Source organism: Dasypus novemcinctus, chromosome 3 (genome assembly GCF_030445035.2).
Source record: "Dasypus novemcinctus isolate mDasNov1 chromosome 3, mDasNov1.1.hap2, whole genome shotgun sequence".
Classification (NCBI taxonomy): domain Eukaryota; kingdom Metazoa; phylum Chordata; class Mammalia; order Cingulata; family Dasypodidae; genus Dasypus; species Dasypus novemcinctus.
Genome location: NC_080675.1, coordinates 150,119,849 through 150,141,367, shown reverse-complemented (window position 1 = coordinate 150,141,367; position 21,519 = coordinate 150,119,849). Strand labels below are relative to the sequence as shown.

Sequence of the window (21,519 nt, the reverse complement as noted above, 5' to 3'; positions counted from 1 at the left end):
ATCTGCCTCCAGGTGGAGCTGGTATCTTGGACCTGTCAGCCTCTCCTGCCATTCAAGCAAGACCAAGCTGCAATCCTTTTTCTCCCCAACTTAAAGAAAGTTGACAAGAAAAAAGAGAGGTGGTCTGCAGAGGCTCTTGATAGGGATGAGGTTCTTGGGTGGAGGCAAAACAGCCTGGGGGCAGAGACCCTCTGCCTGAGCTGTGGGCTGCCTCTGAATAGCAACCTGAACAGTGTCCACAGCCACCCCCCAGAGCAGGCAGGTGGCCACACCAGGGAAGAAAGGAAAACCTCAAACCGGGTCCTTGTTTCTTTTGCTATATTTTTCTTTCAAGGAGCTCTTATTTAAAAAAAAAATGGGGGGAGGCTCTTATTGAAAAGTATATGGTTATAAAGAAGCAAACAAAAAGTAGGTCATAATCTTCTCATCAAAAGCCCCATTTACTTAAAAATAAGGTTAGAAAATTTAAATTGAACAGAATGGTACAAAATAAAAAATGAAAGCCTTGCTTTCTGCCACTTCCCTCCACAAAGGTGACCACTGGAGGCAGTGGTGGGAAGATGGTAGAGTAGGAAGCTCCAGAAATTAGTCTCTCCACCAGAACAATTATTAAACATAGAGGAACTCTCAGAATCAATTCTTTTGAAACTCTAGATTCTAGTAGAACACTACGCAGCATTTGGGGAACAGCAAGAGGAACAAGCTGATAAATTACAGTAAATACAAGTACATATTCACTCTCAGGGCAGTGGCTACCATTGCTCATCTCCCAGCCTTGCAGGAAGCAGCAATAATGTACTCAACCCCAGACTTTGCTGGTGCCAGGGTGGGATATAAAGGCCTAGTTCCCCAAGATGGGGAGAGGGGGATAAGGTCCAGTCACCAATCAATGCTTTTGATTAGCTACTTCAAATAACTGGGGGCCCAGTTCTAAAGGCAGCCATTATTTCCATGTACCTAGGGCAAAAGAGGCAGAGAAGACTTAAAGACAGCAACCTTCCTCAAACTAATGGAAAACAGTTAAAGGGCTGCATTTTCTGACCAGGTACCAAATCAAGAAAATGCAGCTTCAAAGAGCCATAGGAGGGGAGTGGCTGTAGCTTAGTGACTGAGCACTTGCTTCTCATGTACAAGGTCCTGTGTTCAATCCCTGGTATTGCCTAAAAGAAAAAGGAAAAATAAAAAAAAGGAGCCCTAGAAGTTCCTGGTATGTATGTACACACACACACACACACACACACACGGGCAGTGTGGAGCCAGCCCAGTGCTCCCTTTATGGGTCCCTGGCCTTGCCCTGGGTGAGAAAGACTGACCTAGGGAATACTCTCAGCTTGCCCCAAACACCCCACCCTCCCTGAATTTGCCCAGACAAAAGCAGCTTAAGACAGCAAAAGCAGTATAAGAAACAACCGAGTTGGAGAGAATGAGCCAAGGTTGACCTGCTTTAAGTCCTACCGTGGAGGGCTCAGAAGGAGAAGGTCTGTTTCCTGGGGAGTAAAAGGTATGTTCAAATTCCTGTAAACAGGAGAACTCCTAAAGCCAATAGAAAGTATAAGCCCAGGACAAGACACAGGCTCAGAAAAGACAGGGAGGACCTTGCACTATGCATTTGCCTTGGGCTGATAAAATAGACCTTAAGTCAAAAACTTTTACAAGGGACAAAGAAGATTATTATATACTGATAAAAGGGTCAATTCAATAATAAGACATAACAATTATAAATATATATGTACCTAACAGCAGAGCCCCAAAATACATAAAGCATTTTTGAAAGGTTTGAAGGGAGAAATACATGGCTCTACATTAATAGTAAGAGACTTTAATACGGCACTTTCAACAATGGGTAGAGCATCTAGACAGAAGATCAAGAAGGAAATAGGTAGCTTGAATAATATGTGAAACCAACTAGACCTAAAAGACATGTATAGAAAACTTCACCTCACAGCACAGAATACAAATTCTTCTCAAGTACACATGGATCATTCTGTAGGATAGACCACAGAACCTGTTAGGTCACAAAACAAGTCTCAATAAATTTTAAAAAATTGAAATCACACAATATATATTCTCTGTCCACAACAGAATGAAGCTAGAAATCAATAACAGAGAAAGAAATGGAAAATTCACACATACTTCAAAATTAAACAACATATTCTTAAACAACCCTGGGTCAAAGGTGAAATCACAAGGGAAATTAGGAAATATCTTGAGGTGAATGAAAATGAAAACACAACATAGCAAAACTTTAGGGATGCAGCAGGGCCGAGAGGGAAATTTATAGCTCTTTAAGCTTACATTAAAAAAGAAGAGCGAGCTTCAAATCAGAGACCTAACCTCAAAACTACAGGATCTGGTAAAAGAACAAACTAAACTCAAAAATGAACAGAAAGAAGGAAATCATAAAGATTAAATTAAATAGAGAATTTTTTTTAAAAAAAGAAAATTAACAAAACCAAAAGTTGGTTATTTGAAATGATCAATAAAATCAACAAACTTTTAGCTACATTGACAAAGGAAAAAAGAGAGAGGATGCAAAGAACTAAAATCAGAAATGATAAGCGGGATACTACTACTGACCCCAGAGACATAAGAAGGACTATTAGAGAATATTAGGAACAACTGTACACCAACAGATTAGATAACTCAGATGAAATGAACAAATTCCTAGAAACACACAATCTACCTACACTGACTCAAGAAGAAACAGATGATCTCAACAGACCAATGACTAGTAAAAAGATTGAACTAGTAATCAAAAACCTCCTAACAAAAAAAAGCCCAAGACCAGATGACCTCCCAAGAGTAATTTTACTAAACATTCCAAGAAGAAATAACACCAATCCTGCTCAAACTCTTCCAAAAGATTCCCTAACCCATTCTATGAGGTCAACATTACTCTCATACCAAAGCAAGATAAAGATACCACTAGAAAAATTACAGACTAAAATCTCTTATGAACCTAGATGCAAAAATCCTCAACAAAATACTAGAAAACTGAATTCCAACTGCGGTCACCCCTCGGGCTGAAGTGTGGTTTGCTGGCCTGGCAGGGGAGCGGCCGCGGTAGGCCTAATTCCGCTGCCCCCATAATAGGGTGGTTGGTCGGGCCCACCGCCACCCCTGAAGGAAGCTCGGCATGGGCGCAGAGTGCCCTCGGGTCTCCCCTTCTCGGCAGCCATGCTTCCGCGGCCGCCCCTCCTCCCAGATGGCGCCACCCGATGCCTTGTGGGGCGGCACCCTTCTTCTTCCTTCTCCCTGCGCAGGCGCAGGGCAGAAAATTCCAGCCTGCCCTTTTCCCTTCCCCCGACAGCAGCAACAGCCAGGCGTGGGCGGGAAACTCAAGTCTGCCCTCCACCCCAGCAACAGCAGCCACCAATCCCTAAACCCTGCCCCTTCCCCCAGCAACAGCGACAGCCAATCCCTAACCACCACCCCTCCCCCGTCCAGTACCGCCCACTGACCTTTCTCCGGCAACCAATCAGAACAGGGCATGGCTTCGACCAATCAGCCTTCCCCAGCCCCTATAAAACTGTTGCCTCTCCCTCAGTAAAGTGGACTTGCGTGTTTACCTTGTCTCCGCGGTAGTTCTTCTGCCGTGCACCCTCCAGTCCTGAGAGCCCCCGACAAGGGCCTGGCCTCCCTTGTCCCCAGTTCGTCGCCTGCTTCTCCGGGCGACCCCTTCGTCGCCGGCTTCGCCGGGCGACCCCGTCAGCCAAACCGCGCAACCCCTTGTGAGACCGATCCCTCGTCTGCTGCCGGACCGACCCCTCGTCCCAGGTGGGACCGACCCCTCGTCCCAAGCGGGACCGACCCCTCGTCCAGAGCTGGACCGACCCCTCGTCCGCAGCCAGACCCCACCTCTACCGACCGAGCAAACCGTCGCATCCAACAACACATAAAAAGAATCATACACCATGATCAAGTGGGATTTATCCCAAGTGTGCAAGAGGGGTTCAACATAAGAAAATCAACTTATGTAATATGCCATATTAATAGAACGAAGGGTAAAAAACACATGATCATCTCAATTGATACAGAAAAGGCATCTGACAAAATCCAGCAACCTCCTTGATAAAAACACTTAGAAAACTAGGAATAGAAAGAACTTCCTCAACATGATGAAGGGTATACATGAGAAATAGCTAACATCATACTTAACAGTGAAAGACCAAAAGTTTTCCCTCTAAGATCAGGAATGAGACAAGGATGCCCACTCTCCCCACTGTTATTCAACTTTGTACTATAAGTTCTAGCCAGAGGAATTGGCAACCAAATTGGAAAGGAAGAAGTAAAACTTTTCCAGTTTGCTGATGACATCATCCTATAAACAGAAAATCCTAAATATCCACAACAAAACTCCTAGAGGTAATAAATGAATTCAACAAAGTGGCAGGATACAAGATCAACATCCAAAAATCTGTAACATTTCTATTCACTAGTAATGAACAATCTGAAGAGGAAGTCAAGAAAAAAATTCCATTTACAATAGCAGCTAAAAGAATCAAACATCTAGGAACGAACCTAACCAAGGATGTAAAGGACTTTTACTCAGAAAAGTACAAAACTTTGCTAAAAGAAATCAAAAAAGATCTAAATAAATGGAAGGACATCTCGTGTTCAAGGACTAGAAGACTAAATACTGTTATGATATCAATTCTACCCAAAGCGACTTACAGATTCAACGCAATCCAATCAAAATTCCAACAACTCTTTACAAAATGGAAAACCAAACTATCAAATTTATATGGAAGGGTAAAGAGCCCTGAATAGCCAAAGCCATCCTGAAAAAAGAACAAAGTTGGAGGACTCACACTTCCCAATCTTAAAACTTATTACAGAGAAGCGGATGTGGTTCAACAGATAGTGTCCACCTACCATATAGGAGGTCCAAGGGTTCGATACCCAGGGCCTCCTGGCTCATGTGTGAGCTGGCTCATGTGCAGTGCTGCTGCACACAAGGAGTGCCAGCCCACACAGGGATGCCCCTGCATAAGGGTGCCCCCCACGCAAGGAGTGGCCCCTGCACAAGGAGAGCCGCCCCGCATGAAACCACAGCCCGCCCAGGAGTGGTGCCACACACACAGAGAGCTGACAAAGCAAGATGATGCAACAAAAAGAGACACAGATCTCCAGTGCCACCTGATGAGAACACAAACATACAAGTGGACACAGAAGAGCACACTGCAAATGGACAAAGAGAACAGACAACGGGGCAGGGTGGAGAATAAATCTTAAAAAAAAAACCAAAACCTTATTACAGGGGAGCGTCTATGGCTCAAGTGATTGAGTCAATGCTTCCCATGTACAATGTCCCAAGTTCGATCCCCAGTACCTCCTAAAAACAAACAAAAAAACAACTCTTATTGGGAAGCAGGTGTAGCTCAGTGATTGAGCACCTGTTTCCCATGTACAGGGTCCTAGGTTCAATCACTGATACCTTCTAAAACAAACAAACAAACAAAACCTTATTACAGAGTCAGTAATCAAAATGCAACTGGCAAAAGGACAGATACATGGACCAATGGAATCGAATTGAGAGTAGAGAAATGAACCCTCACATTTATGGCCAACTGATTTTTCTAGAATGATGCTAAGCCCACTGAATTGGAAAACAGCAGTCTCTTCAACAAATGTTGCTGGGAAAACTGTTATGTCCATATGCAAAATAATACCTCACACTATATACAAAAATCTGTTGCTGCCTCCCTCCACCCCTCCTCCCAGCCTTTGTTATCTTCTTCTCCCAGTCATTGCTGTCCTTCCCGCCAGTCCCGCCCACAGTGCCAACATATAATCTGCCTCCTCCCTTAGCCACCGCTTACCTCATAGCTGCCTGCCCAGTTCCGCCCATCCCCTATCACCCCGTAGCCAACCCACCCTAGCTCAAACCCCTCCCCTACCCTGCACTATAAAACCAAGTGTACTTCCTCAATAAAGCAGACCTGCGCATAGACCTCGTCTCCGTGGTTCATTTCACCGAACCGCGCGTCCCCTGAGCCTTGAGCCGCCCGCTGCTGCCCCGGTCCGGCCATGGCGTAGGCCCAACCCCCGGCAGCGACCCGCCCGCGTGCCAGCGACCCACCCGCGGCATCGCAGCGGCGGCCAACAATTGGCGCCCGAACAGGGACTCCGCTCCCTTCTGTATGCGGTGGAGCGACATCTTCATGTTCCTGTTTGGCCGGCCAGCCGCTCGACCTCCCGCACGGGACCCATCACCGTCCTCCCGTGCCGCCGCTCAAGGTAGGGACTCTCCGGCGCTGTTCCCTCCCTCTTCGCCATCCCAGCCCACCCGTGAACCTAATCCGGCCCTCAGCGACAGCGAGTCTACCCCCCTCCTAAATCCTCCGTCACAATGGGAGCCTCTCTCTCGTCCCGCCAAGTCCCTCAAGTACGTTTACTCGCGGCCCTTTTAGAAACTCACCACGTGAAGGTCTCTCTCCGTCAACTACAGCGGTATTGGGACCTTCTCCTGCCCTTTAACCCTTGGCTCGTCACCTGTGCTCTCTGGAGCCCAGAGACTTATGAACGTTTAATTCAGCGGGTAACGTCCGCTATGGAGCACGAACGCAAGCAGTTTCCCCCTGGCCTTATCCCGGCTCTCGTCGCTATCCGCGCCTGTCTCCAAGGTGTGCCCTCCCCTGCCTCCGCTCTCGCCTGTGAGCCTAGCCACCCTCTCACTTGCGACCCTGATGGAGACGACGATACTCGCTCTCTGCCCGCCCAGCTCGAGGCCGCACTTGAACTGAATCCCCCCACAGCCTCTGATCCAGACCCCATCCAAGATGGCGACCTTCCGCTTTCTTCCTCCCTGACCGCGCCCTGCAAACAATGCCAACATGGCGCGCTTCCTCCTTCTTCTTCCTCTGCGCCGTCTTCCCGCCTTTACCCACCTCTTCCTGTCTCGTCACCATCCGGCCCCGCCCCGGATGCCTGCCGGCCGCCATTTTCCGCTAAACCGGAAGAGCCTCCGGCGCCATCTTGGCCTCTGCCCGGAAGTGACGCGGCCACCCCGCCATCTTGGCCTCTGCCCGGAAGTGACGCGGCCACCCCGCCATCTTGGCCTATGCCTGGAAGTGACGCGGCCACTCCGCCATCTTGGCCCGAGTCCGGAAGTGATGTCAGGCGTGACGTCTCTGTGCCGCCATCTTGGCCAGTCAAAAACACAGTTACTGCCGCGCCATCCTGGCCGGCGCCCGTTAGCACTGCCAATGCCTCACCTCCATGGCCCGCTTCATCTCCCGCCTTCCCCAGCAATAGCGGGAGCATCGTGAACCCCCCTCCGCCGGCGTACGACACCGCCTTTCTTACCCCTCGCCCTCCCCCGCCTATTCCTCTATTCCCTCAAGCTTCCCCTTTTAAAAAACAGAAGGAGCAAAAATCAACTCAAAATGGATCAAAAACCTAAATATAAGAACCAAATCTATAAAACTCCTAGAAGAAAACATAGGGAAGCATCATTAGGACCTTGGTGCTAGGTAATGGTTTGTCAGACTTTACAACCAAAGCACAAGCAACAAAAGAAAAAAACAGATAAATGGGACCTCATCAAAATTAAAAACTTTTGTGTATCAAAGAACTTTATCATGAAAATAAAATGACAACCTACACATTAGGAGAAAATATTTGGAAACCTCATATCCAGTAAGAGTTATATTTTCAGAATAAATAAAGAAATCCTACAACTTAACAACAAAAAGATAAACAACCCAATGATGTGTATCCAAAGAGGATAGACAAATGGAAAAAAAACACATGAAAAGATATTCAACATCATGAGCTATTAGGGAAATGCAAATCAAAACTACAATAAGCTATCATTTCACACCTATTAGAATGGCCACTTTAAAAAACAGAAAACTACAAGTGTTGGAGAGGATGTGGAGAAATAGGAAAGCTTATTCATTGTTGGTAGGAATGTAGAATAGCGTAGCCACTGTTTGGCAGTTTCTAAGGAAGCTAAATATAGATCTGCCATATGAATCGGCAATCCCACTACCAGGTATCTACTCAGAAGAACTGAAAGGAGGGACAGGGAAGCGGACTTGGCCCAGTGGTTAGGGCATCCGTCTACCACACAGAAGGTCCGCGGTCCAAACCCCGGGCCTCCTTGACCCGTGTGGAGCTGGCCTACGCGCAGTGCTGATGCGCGCAAGGAGTGCTGTGCCACACAGGGGTGTCCCTGCTAGGGGAGCTCCACGTGCAAGGAGAGCGCCCATAAGGAGAGCCACCCGGTGCGAAAGAAAGTGCAGCCTGCCCAGGAATGGCGCTGCACACAAGGAGAGCTGACACAACAAGATGACGCAACAAAAAGAAACACAGGTTCCTCTGCTGCTGACAACAACAGAAGCGGACAAAGAAGAACATGCAGCAAATAGATACAGAGAACAGACAACTGGGGTGGGGAGGGAAGGGGATAGGACTAAATTAATTAATTAATCTTTTAAAAAAAGAAAGCAGGGACATGAATAGACATTTTTACACCAATGTTCATAGTGGCATTATTCACAACTGGCAAAAGATAGAAACAACCCAGGTGTCCATCAAACGATGAATGGATAAACAAACTGTGGTATATACATACGATAGAAAATTATTCAGCAATAAGAAAAGATGAAGTCATGATGCATATGACAACATGGATGAATCTTGAGGACATTATGTTTGAGTGAAGCAAGCCAGAAACAAAAGGACAAACATTGTGTGACTTCATTAATATGAGCTAAATATAATAAGCAAACTCATGGAGTTAACACCTAGAATATAGGTCACCAGAAGATAGAATGAGGATAGAGAATGGAGACCAGAGGCATATTTTGTGAAGAATTTGTAATAAGGTCGATTATAAATGTTTAGAAATGGATAGAGGTGATGAGAGCACATTATAATAACTGTAATTAGAAGTATACTGAAATATGGGTATGATAGTGGTTGAAAGGGAAAGTTTGAGGTCGAGTATGTCACTAAAGTTAAAGGATGAAACATGGGACTGTATAGCACAGTGAACCCTCTTGTGGACAATGATTGTGGTTACTAGTACAAGACTGTTTTTCCATGAAACAGAACAAATGTACATTAATATTATAAGATATTAACAACAGGGTGATATAAGGGCAAAAATACACCTAAGGGAAACCATGGATTTTAGGGAATATAATATATTAATATTTTCCATTAATTGTTTTTAAAAAAAAAGAATTATGTTAAGTGAAAGAAACCAGACACAAAGTACTACACAAAGTACAATACACAAAGTACTAATGTATGATTCCAATTATATGAAATGTAAATATAAATCAATTTATAAAGATGGAATTAAATTAGTGAAGAAGGATAAAAGGATTGAGAGGTGACTGCTAAGGGGCGTAGAATTTTTCTTTTTGGAGTAATGAAATTGTTCTAAAAATTTTTGTAGTGATAAATGCACAACACTGTGATTATACTGAAAGCCACTGACTGTACACTTTGGATAGACTGTATGACTATATCTAACTAAAACTGCTAAAAAAAAAAAAAAAAGAAACCTATACTTCAAACTCTGCCCTATTTTGCCTATACTGATAGTACGATATTTAATAAATACTTTAAAAGTTAAAAAAAAAAAAAGAGGCAGCACCTACAAAAAAAATAGTGACAAGAGGCAGACAAATAAAAAGATGGGCAAGGGAAGCGGATATTGTTCAAGCAGTTGGGCACCCGCCAACCACATAGGAGGTCCTGGGTTCAGTTCCTCGTGCCTTCTAAAGAAGATGAGCAAGACAGTGAGCTGATGCAACAACGAGATGACATGAGATGACACAACAAAGAAACACAATGAGAAACAAAAACAAGCAGGGAGCAGATATGGCTCAAGTGATTGGGCACCTCCCTCCCACATGGGAGATCCCAGGTTTGGTTCCTGGTGCCTCCTAAAAAAAAAAAGAATATGAGCAGGCACAGAGCGCACACAATGAACAGACAGAGAGAGCAGACAGTGAGTGCAAACAACAAGGGGTAGGGGTGGGGAATAAATAAATAAAATCTTAAAAAATAAAATAAAAGATAGGTAAAATACTTGAATTTAGGGATCCCAGAAACTCAAAGAGGAGTAGGATCTAGAAGTGGGGGTATGAGCTCTGGGAAGTCATGTCCTTTTGGCCCCACAGGGAAAGGCTTGGCTTGAGGGCAACCATCTAAAATATGGGGTCTAGGGCAAGGCCCCCATTGCCACAAAAGGACAAATACTGAATGATCACACTGACATGAAATTATTAGAATAAGCAAATTCAGAGTCAGACACTAGAATACAGGTTACTAGGAGACTGGGGTGGGGATAGGGAATGGAGAGTTAATGCTTAAATTGGACAATTTTTATTTGGGGTGACAGAAAAGTTTTGGTAATGGATGGTGGTGATGGTGGTATAACATTGTGAACCTAATTAACAACACTGAAATATATATGTGAATGTGGTTAAAAGGGAAATTTTAGGTAGAATATATGTAACTAAAATAAAAAATTTTAAAAAATCTATAGGACTGTACAACAAAATGAACCCTAAAGTAAACCATGGACTAGAATCAATAATATAGTTATAAAAATGTCCTTTCATCAATTGCAATAAATGTACCACCTTAATGCAGGGTGTCAATGACTGGGCAGTGCATGGAACTCTGTATTTTATGCAGAATTTTTCTGTAAACCTACAACTTTTCTAATAAAAAGAAAAAACAAGAAAACAAGGCACTAATACAGATATATGAATATAATGATATTATACAAAAGGAGTCATACTATATACCAGGGGTTAACAACTCTTTCCCGTGAAGGGTCAGATAGTAAATATTTTAGACTTTGTTGCAAATATTCAATTTTGTAATGGCACAAATGCAGCCAGAAACACTATGTAAATGAATGAATGTGGCTGTTTTCTAATAAAACATTATGGCTGTAATATAAAAATTAGAATTGTGTTATAATTAATTTCTATTATATTAGAATTATTATTTATATTTATAAATGTTTGATGCTATACCATTTCTTATAATTGATCATATTAAATCTAAACTGGCCTTGCACTCTCTTTTAAAAACTTACAATTTCTTTCAATCTATTTTTCTATTTTATTTTACAATTTTACAATAAAGTTATTTTTAACAGCTTTAAAAAAGGCATTGATTATACACTTTGGATAGGTCATATGGTATGTGAATATATCTCAATAAAACTGCTTAATAAACAAATAAATAATTGTGCAAAAATAGCCAGAAATAGCAGCTATGTAAGTAGGGAAAACAGAGAGATTGAGAGGGAAGGGGAGGAATTTCCTTGTCTATTTATTATTATTTTATTATTATTATTGAAATAATGAAAATGTTTTATAATGATTGACGTGATGAACACACAACTATGTGAGTATACCAAACACCACTGATCATATACTTTGGAAACACTGTATGCTTTATTAATATATATCAATAAAATGGATTTTAAAAAATGGAGTGGGCTGGGGGAAAAATAAACCAAATATAAGCTATGGACTATAGTTAATAATAATATTTTGACGATGCTCTTGCATAGTTTGTAACAAATGTATCACAACAATGCAAGGTGTTGGTGGAGGGTTGATGTGTGGGACCCCTATGTGATATTATGCATGTTTGTACTGTAAGTTCACAACTTTTACTATACTTACTGTTTATGTATAAATGATATACTTCAATAAAAATACATTTGAAAAAGGATAAGAGGAAAAAATGTAAAAAATATGTTGATAATCATGACTAGTATGATGGTATCACAGGCATATACATATGTGAGAAGTTATCAAATTGCATACTTAAATATGTTCAGTTCACTGTATGTCAAGAACACCGTAATAAAGCTTTAAAAATCGTTAAAAAAAAAACATATGGACACTGAATTTTGCATTTCATATCATTTTTATGTGTCACGAATTAGTATTCTTCTTTTGACACTTCAAAATATAAAAACCATTTGTAACTCTCAGGTAAGAGACTGATTTGACTTGTGGGTCCATTTGCCAGCCCCTGCTACACACAGTAAATGGCTCTGCACCTTGCTTTTTCACTTATACCTTGAGGACATCCCAAATTAGCACACAGAGATTCACCCCATTTTTCTGAACCGCCACTTAATAATCCATTGGGAGGCTGCACCATAACTGTTTTACCAGCTCTCTATTGTTGGACATTTGTCTATTTGCAGTTTTGTTTTGCTCTGAAATTCTGAACAATGCTATGATCAGCACTCTTGGTCTTAATGGTGAACATTCATAAACCATTCCACAGGGTTCGAGTCTATAGATGCATCAAGGGCTGTGAACACTTTAAATGTCTCTAGATAATGCCAAAAGGTCCTCCAGAAAACCAGAATTTTCTTCATTCTGTTTATGAGCAGGGTCCTCTCTCCCTCACCCTTGGCAGCCTTGAATGTCTTAGTGGGCATTCAAGAAATGTATTCTTCTCTAAGCACAATGCCTGATGACTCTCTTGAGTAGGAGACTCTCTCTACCTCCAGAAATCCCCTTTCTGGCTCTCAGCCCTGCTGACAGCTCCTTGGCAAAGCTAGAGGGCTCTTCCCCTCCCGAGTTTGAAGGGTGCTGGGTAAGGCTGCCAACTGAAGGGCCGAAACCACGTGAGCTGACAACTCAGATGTAAGCGCTGCATAATTACATGCCCATTATGGAACTGCAAAACTCCCTGAAGCCCTCCTGACTCCCAGACCTTCTCTCAGGCTGCCTTCAAGTCCTAGTCCTTTCCCGCTCACATTTAGAACCTTCTAACATCAGTGTCTGAAGAACCCCCGGAGATGGATTATTTGAGAACTGCCCCCTTCATTACACCGAAAAGAAAACTGAGACCATAAAGAATTGACTTGGGGAAGCAAATGTGGCTCAAGTGACTGTGCTCCTGCCTACCACATGGGAGGTCCTGGGTTCAGTTCCCGCTGCCGCCTGGAGAAAACAAGCAAGACAGCAAGCTGACATGACATGCAGGTGTGGCAAGCTGTCACAACAAGATGACACAACAAGGAGACATAAAGAGGAAAGAATGGGAAACACAACAAAACAGAGACTGAGCGCCTCTCTTCCATCTGGGAGGTCCCAGGTTCTGTTCCTGGTGCCTCCTAAAGAGAAGATGAGCAGACAGTGAGTGGACACAGAGAGATGACAGTGAGTGCAAACAACGAGTGCAAACAATGAGGTGGGGGGGGTGTTGGAATAAATAAATAAATAAAAATAAGAACTGACTTGCCTGGGACTGGGCATCGGAAATCCTCTCAGCTTAGCTGCCTCTCTGAGGGAGGACTGGATCACAATGTCCAACTCTCCTGACCCCAAATAAAGATGCGAAGGCTTCTATATTATGGCTACCCTCCTACACTGCTGGTTGTACAGCTAGACCTAAATCCACCCCTCTCTATCACCTCCTGACAGTCCCCTCATTTGGTTGTAGGGTAACAACACAGCTGTCTCAAGGTCAGAGGCCCTCCCGGGTGCCTGGACACACCGGTGACTCAGGAATAGTTGTCAGCCAGGAGCTTAGAATTGCTCAGCTCGCTGTAGCCCACACCCCAGCTGCTAGTTTGTAGTTGACATATGGGCACGCCTAAAGGAGCGCAGGGGAAGATCTGAGAATATGACCCCAAGACTCAGCAGGCAGAGTTGAGAATGACTGCTCCAAGGAACAAAGACTGTTCCTGGGGGTGACTCAGACACGGGGCACTGGAGAGATCAATGCCACCAGGGAGTGTGGTGGAGTGCTCAGGGGACAGGTCACAGCCTCAGCTGCCTCAGGGCCAACACACTGCAAGCCCAGCTCACCCCCTGGTTACGGACCCTCCCAAGGACCCCACAAAGCCGAACTAGGCTTGTTAGTGAGCTGCCTACCTGCAGGGTAAAGGGATGAGGGGGAGATGGGTGAGAGGGATGCAGACCCCCACACACAGCGAGGAGGAACAGGGCTCCCAAGTTCTTCCTCAATACCCCACACCATGTGGCTGGCCTGTAGAAGATGACAAGGGGAAAGGAGGGGGGGAAAGACAGGAAACAAACACTGTTAAGTGTTTCCTTGTGCCAAGCACTGCAACTAGGCATAAGGGCACAAGAGGACAAACTGCTTTATCTGTATCCCTTCCCCACCCAACAGCTCCTGGAGCCTGACAAGGGATGGAAGCGGTAATCACCCCCATTTTGAAATGTAAAAGGCAGACTCCAAGAGGCTAAGTCAGGGGAATCCTCCCTCCAGGTTCAGTGCCCTTCCAGCCACCAGGCCTTCCAGGCTTGGCCTGTTCCCCAAGGGGGCTGGGACTAAAAGCCCTGGGGTAGGCGAGAGAATCTCCCTGCTCCAGGCAACCCTTTTCTCACACCCCCACAAATGCTGGCTGCGTGGGATGGGAGGAAGCGGTGGAGTTGCCATTTCCTCTGCTCTGAGGCTGCCCATCTGTTTCCTGGGATAGGCCTCCTCACCCCTACCCTGCCCCCACTCCGGAAACTCACTCACGCTGGGGCTATGGGAAAAGGGAACTGCACAGCTCCCTCCCTCACTCCCCAGGGGGCATGGGCAGAGGCTGCTGCTGCAACCTCTCCAAGGCCTCCCACCCCTCAGAGTTCCAGCAGCTCAGCTCCTGCGGTTCCGGGCACTGGAGGCAGTGGCAGGCCCCAGGTGCCACAGCCTCAGCAGCACAGCACTCAGCTTCAGAGGGGCCATGAGACCTTCCTACCTCCACACTGCTGGCCTAGTTAGCATCCCTGGCAGGCTGCTTAACTGATTATTTCAGCCTAGGGGGCGGCGTGAGGGGGTAGAACTTGGGTAAAAAAGTGAAACAACGTCCCATTCCCTGCCTGTTGTACCCACAGGATCATCTATTAGTGAGCACTGCCCCCTGCTGGACACACGCCCTGCATTGCGTACTGTGCAGAGATGCAAAAGGGAAAACACTGCCTGAGACCCCAGTGGCTTAACACATCCCACAAAAATGAGAGTCCAACAATACCCCTTCATATTCTTAAAAGCTATCAGACTCAAAAAAAAACAAACAAACAAAAAAAAAATCTTTGTTTAGTTGGTTATATCTATAAATACTATGTTAGAAATTAAAACAGATAACTAAAATATGTATTAATTCATTTAAAATCATAATAAAATCATTAAAAAAAAAAGTGTCCACTAACACCAACCAGTGTTAAAGGCAACCTATGTTTCAACATCAAATAAGTAGTTTAAAAGAAGGGGAGCAAAGATACATGGAGTGGCAGGGAGAGAAGGCTTTTGAGTGAAGGGTTTATGCAGAATTTGGAAAGGCAGAAAGGAGCTGGTAGGGCAGCACAGCTTCTAAGCAAAGGCCATCAGGGTGGAGGGAGGAGGCAGCAAGACCTACAAAGGGCTTTGGACACCAACTAGGAAGTAAGGCTGTTGCCTGTTGGCTTTCACACTGCTTAAAGCCATGGAGCTTCTCCCTCAAAAGAATCTGTCCCAGAATGCCAATACTTTAAAAAAGTTGAGGTCATCTGCCCAAGAACAGGGGGCTAGAGCCTTCCTACAATCCTCTAAACACTGTGGTGGCCCATGGACATCTCTGAAGACCTAAAGGAGCAACAGTTGAAACCAGAGCTGTGGATAACAGACAGCCACTGAGGTTTCAGTGCATTTGAGGGACTTTTTTCTAACAAGTGCATTTATCTAGCAAGGCAGGCAAAACAAAGCAAGTGTTCAAGATAGGGGGTGAGTGGGGGATAGAGGAGCCTAAGACAGCCAGCCCTCCTCCCACACCAGGACCCCGGGGAAGCTCAGGGTCAGTGTATGGGAACTAAATCCTCCATTTACTAATGCCCCTTGTGCCCTGTCTATGTGATCTAATCTAGCTCCAGATTATACTGTGACCTTGGTCTCTGTCTCCTATGTCCCCCTCATGCCAAGGCACACAGAGGACCTCCATAAACACTCACTGTGATTAAGAAAAAGAAAACCCCATCCACTGCACAGAAGTGGGCTAACCTCAGGAAGCCAAGGCTCTCTAATTCAAAAGGTTGCCTTGCTGTCTAAGGAGGATACTCACCCCAGGAATTTCCAAAAGGCCTGACACCAGAAGAGGCAACTTCAGGGCTGCGACACTCCCAGTGACACCCACAAGAATGTGGAATTTTCTCTCCACCAAAGGTGCAGCAGCTTGACTAGAGGGCCTTGGCTCCATATGGGGGTCCAGTGGCTTCAAGTCCTGGAAGTCTGCCAGTCCTGGGTTCTGTAAGGCTCTCAGTCAGGAATCAGGAACTAAAAGCAGAACAAGGAGTACCCCATTCATTCATACATTCACATACCATGTTAGACTCTAGGCTGGACAGCAGGCTGCTGAGAGGGTCATCAGCCTCAGCTTCTGAAAACAGAGTGTGATGAGAAAGTCAGGCACCCTCCCCCAACAGATCAGTTACAAGGTAATGTGACAGTTGACAGTGTTGTGAGGAAGGTCTACACCAGGTGCTGTGGCTGCCCAGGGAGTGGCTCTGTCTGTGGAAGTCAAAGACCAGTTCACAGGAAAGATGACATTCAGCATGAGCCCTGAAGAATGAGTAAATGGTTTCTAGAAAAAGAAGGAAATGACTTTAAAAAAAAAAAAAAAAAAAGGAGCAATTTTGTTTAAGTTTAAAAGAGGGTGACAGGTTTGGGGAACACGGAGTAGCTTAGCAGCATGGCTGAAAGATGATATAAGTAGTAGCTGGTGGTAAGCCTAGAAAATCAGGTCAAGGCTGGAGTATGGAAGGCAATGAGGGCCAGAGTACAGCGTTTTCATTTTATAAAGATATTGGTTGTGCTGGTGCTGGTGCTGATGCTAGCGCTAACGACAGCATGGAGGAGGTACGAGTGGTAGAGAGGCTGGGGTGGTGGTGGGGGAATGAGGAGCTACTGTGATGGGTCAGGATAATAGACCAGAAGAAGTGTCAGGAAGGGATGGATTCTAGAAACACTTGTGATGTAGAATCCTTGGCAACAAGTTGGGTTTTTGTGCTCCAGGGAGCTGAGAGATTAGCCTCCCTGTACAAGGGTACTTCAGGCCAGGTACCATCCTACTAATCAAAGCTAAGGAAGAGTCAAGCATAAGGGCATGCAGGCTGCCTCACAAAACCAGGAGGTCACTTTCTTCCTCTAGTTCTCAGATGTTGCTAGAAATGAGTGCTCATGACAATATGGCAGATGCGCACACTAAAACCTACACTCTGGTAGGCTGGGTCAGCAAAATGTACTCTCTACACCACAACAATCCTGGAGTACCAATTACGTCTAGCTCTGGGCAAAGGAACTGTGAAAGAAAAAGCCACTGCCTTCAGAAGTTATACCTGAAACCATGTGTCATGGATCCTTCTTGGGTACACATTGACTCAATTTGTACCTCAGTTTCCTTACTTCTTCCCTTTCAACTTACTCCACTTCTACAAATGAGCTTCTTGCAGTTAAGCCCAGATCTCATTTGTTAATCCCCAGCCCAATTTCAGACATTTGGTAGGTCCCCAACATCTACAAATGAATAATCAATTGTTATCCTCTGAGGTCATGTGGGGTGGGGCAGAGGACAGAAGCCTGTTCTGTCAGTCAGGAGCCCTGGACTCCTATCTTGCTGTGTAACCTTGAGTTATCACCGTGCTTCTGAATTCCATTGTGTGACCTTGGCCCAGGGTCATTCCTTCCCTTAATCTGTCAGCTTCTCCTGAAATTGCAGCAGTAGGATCAGGTGATCCTTGGAGCTCCTTCCAGCAGAAACCTTCTAATTCAAAGTTCAAAGACAATAGTAAAGGACTCTCTGTACAAGACAGAAATTCTAGAAGATGCACTCAAAAGAGGCAAAATCAGCAGAGGGAGGGAACCCGGAGGCAGACCCCAAGGAAGGTATGCTAATGAATTACTCTATGGCTCCTCTCTGGCTGGGCTCCCATGGGCGCAACCTCTTCAATCCACAGGCCCCTTGCTCCCTAGGGCCTCTCGGCCCGGTATTTGCCTATGACATTCAGCACACACCCACATGAGATGAGGATCATGTTTAGGCTCCATTACCTCCCTCCTACCTGGAACCGCCTCCTCAAGGCCCAAATCTTCTCAGCAGACGTTAAGCACAAACGAGTACCCTAGAAAATTCCATTTGCCAGCATTCTCAATCTCTGCTCAGCTTCAGGGCCTTAGCCAAAGTCACGCTTGCCCTGAGTTTGAGAACTGAGTCTTCCCTAGGGTCTGGGGAGGCCTGTTAACAACTGGCAAGGGCAAAAACAAATCAGCATGCTTACTTACGGTTGATGATAGAGGCACATTCTTGGTTCTCCAGGGAAACCTACCTGTCAGCAATCAAACCCTGACCCTGTCCCACACCAATCACCTGGTGCTAGGTCAGGGGGATTCCTGCAAATCCAGAAGCTGAATTACTTCTCTGCAGTCCCTGAACTTCCTCCACATCAAGCTGGTATCATTCCTTGGGAATGGGCTACTGAAAACAATCAGTTAAATTTAGGGGAGGATTCCACACTGGTGATTTCAACTGCCTCCCCACAGGAGGTAGTAAAGTCCAGTACACACTACTTTGCCTGCTGAGAAAGCTTTGCCAAAGACCAAAGCCTACCTACCTTTCTAGAAAAAAAAAAACGGGCACCAGTGGTAGAGGGATAGCTATGTACTTAAGGAATAGAAATATTAATATTTAACCAATATTTGGAGTCAAGGCCAAATCAGTTCAACCTGCAGTTGCAGGGTGACAGCTGCCAGTAGTTCTTTGTGATTGCTCTCAAAGAGGATCAAGTCTCAAACCAGTAAGTCGATTACTATATCTAGATCCTGTTGGAGTCATCTATTTGTACTGCCAGAATGGGCTCTGCTGGACTCACAGGAACACCTGAATAGTAGAAGGAGCTAGCAGGCAGGCAGGTGAGCTATCAAACTGAAGGCTGTGTTTTTTGAACCTCAAGCTCCCAAGGTGCCAGTCATGCTGATAGGACATAGCCAGAAAGATGGCAACCCTTCTATCCTTTAAAAAGACAGGGATATGATATGTGAATAAAACTGCATTAGAAAAATAAATAATAAAAAGAGTCAAAGAGAGTGAGGAGCCTCAGCTTGTGGCTGGCTTGTGATGTGTAAGTCTTCTCTGGTGAGTTTAATTAAGAGCAGAGATTAAGTAAAGGTTTCAAGGATACCTGCCAATGACAATATGGGCAAATATGGAGCCAGGGCAGACCTAAGCCTAAAAAAGAAAGGTAAACAAGGCCAGACCGGGTGTAAGCCCAGACTAATACAGGAATGATTAGGGCCTCAGGGCCTAGGATAAAGCAGAACCAAATGGGGATGGGGTGTGGGATATGTGGTGTGGTGTGGTATGGTATGGGGTGTGTTGGGGCAGGTAATGGCAGGTGCCAGGAATCTATGATCCATTCTCTCTCCCACAAGACAGAGTCTGAATCTGTTAGCCTAATATAAGAGCCATTTACTACTGGCCCCAGGCATCTGCTTCCACCTCTCAACACACTCTACTCTCTGTCCCAACTATAATGAGCAACTTGGGAGCTACCCAAAGTGCCACCCTTCCCTAAATTCCAAAGAGGCATTAAAAAGGAGGCCCATGCTCAGAAGGGCATTTTAAATCCTCTGACCCCAACCTCCAACCCCAGAAAAGGGACAGCGCAAGTCCTTGACATTCTGCTGACAGACTGCTCTACCTTCAAACCAGAGGCAGGCAGGCCTGACTCTGCTGCTGCTAGAGTCCAGCTTAAGCAACCCCCCTTCTTAAGTCCACAAGTTAGGAATGTACAGATATATAACAACATATATGTATATGTATACATGCATAGGTATTATATATCTCTATATCCCTATGTGTATTTTTTTTATGCTACTAAAGAGGTAGAGACTGAGTACTGCCACCTCCAATCCACTGGGAGAAATGCGGAAAACCACGGTTCCTAAACACCCACACCTCCCCAGTTTGAGAACCTCTCCCGCCCATTATCAGGCACGGGTCTCCAAACATTTTGAAGGGCAGCAGGAAGTTCTTTCCTGACAAAATTTTGTCCTCTAATTTTTAAAGGCTATTCAGCACTTTCAGTTGGGTCTACGGGATTACTCTGACATCCCAGGGCTTTTCTATTTTACCAACTTTAAAAATACAGTTTGTACTATAGGCAACTCCTAAAGCTTTTTGGAAGCAAGTTCATGATTTGAAAAAAAAAAAAAAGGGAAAAAAAGGGGGGTAGGCGGAAACGGTGAACGTGGGGAATTGAGATGGCCCCTGAATAGTCACAGTGCAACACAAAGTTGTAAGGGGAGGGCACAGATACAAATCCCCCACCTCAGGCTTCGAGGTGGTCCCTGACATGACAGCTCTAGGCGACCCCACGAGCACAGGTGGAATGGTAAATCCCACAGGCTCCACAGTCCCTAAAACCAACACACACACACACATAAAGCCACGAACCCAGAGACGCGAGCAGGCCCTCTCTCGTTTACCGCCTGCCGGGCAGCTAGGACCCACCCTCGGACTCCCCTTCGGCTCCGCACCCGAGCCAAGGGCGTCTCAGGACAAACCTCAAATCTCGCGGCATCTCGGTCGCTCCTCCCGCAGTTTCTAACTGGCGCGCAGTCTCCTGGGAGCTCTGGCACGTTGCGCCGTCGCGCTGCTTTCTGGGAGTTGTAGTCCATTTCTTCTGAGAATCGTAGTCCGCTAGGGGGATCCTTTCCCTGTTTGAGCTCGCGTCGGATCCTTGTTTAATTGTGCAGCATCGCTCTCCCCACACCCGTGTCCTCCCTTCTGCCCCACCTCCATTCCACACCTACACACTTCTCCTCACTCGTCACTTTACAGTTTTACCGAGCCTTTTCTATGTTTCAGAAATAAGTCAGATGTTCCTGCTCTTGAGAAAAACGGGGACCTGGAAAATTACAGGGTAATAAGTCCTCACTGGGGAAGGCAGAGAGGCCTGTGGACGCAACAACTAGGGTCATGGAAGCCCTCTCAAAGGAGTCACTTGAGATGAATCCTGAAGGAAGTCCAGGAGTTTAGATGGAAAGAGGACCAGTCAGCATTCCAAGTGGAAGGCACAGCATTAGCAATGGTACAGCAGCAGGAGAAAGCATGAGGTACACTTTCCTTGCCTTCTTCATTCTCTAGCTTTCACAGGCCCCAGGACCTCTTGGCTGCTCAGTCAGTTGTCTTTCACCCAGGATAAGAGCTGACGTGGGCCCTGTGTGCTCTGCCTCTGCCCTTGTCCTGAGGAACCATCTAGACCACACAGCCCCTCAACCCCCTGAGTTGGGTAGACTGATCCAGCCTACTCCTACTTTCTCCTCAGGGGACTCTTGGGGAACAAAGAACTCTTCCTAAGAGACAGGAGGCCTTTTTGGCAATTTTAAGACTTTTTGAGGCTTCCTGGGAGAAAGAACCACATAAAGGAGTATGGCTCTGGCTCCAGGGAATGATAGGTTACCCAACCCTGACCCACCATACCAACATGTCCCACCCCCGTGGTGAGGCTCCATGCAGCCACCATGCAGGCC

General features: G+C 45.5%; 1 protein-coding gene across 3 annotated transcripts in view; it reads right to left on the bottom strand.

Annotated features, from left to right (window-relative positions):
* Positions 1-20,615, bottom strand: part of PPCDC (phosphopantothenoylcysteine decarboxylase) — a 36,471-nt gene extending 15,856 nt beyond the window's left edge. Inside the window, exons 1-3 of one of the 3 annotated variants that reach the window (XM_071214297.1) lie at positions 20,441-20,536; positions 16,314-16,369; positions 16,055-16,237 (exon numbers count right to left, since the gene is read on the bottom strand). In XM_071214297.1, coding sequence (XP_071070398.1) covers positions 16,055-16,237; positions 16,314-16,316 — 186 coding nt within the window. In that variant the 5' untranslated portion in view covers positions 16,317-16,369; positions 20,441-20,536. Of the gene's footprint in view, positions 1-16,054; positions 16,267-16,313; positions 16,370-20,440 lie in introns of all 3 variants that reach the window. The other 2 variants (XM_004473473.5, XM_004473471.4) reach the window with 2 other exon arrangements.
* Positions 20,616-21,519: the final 904 nt, after the last annotated feature.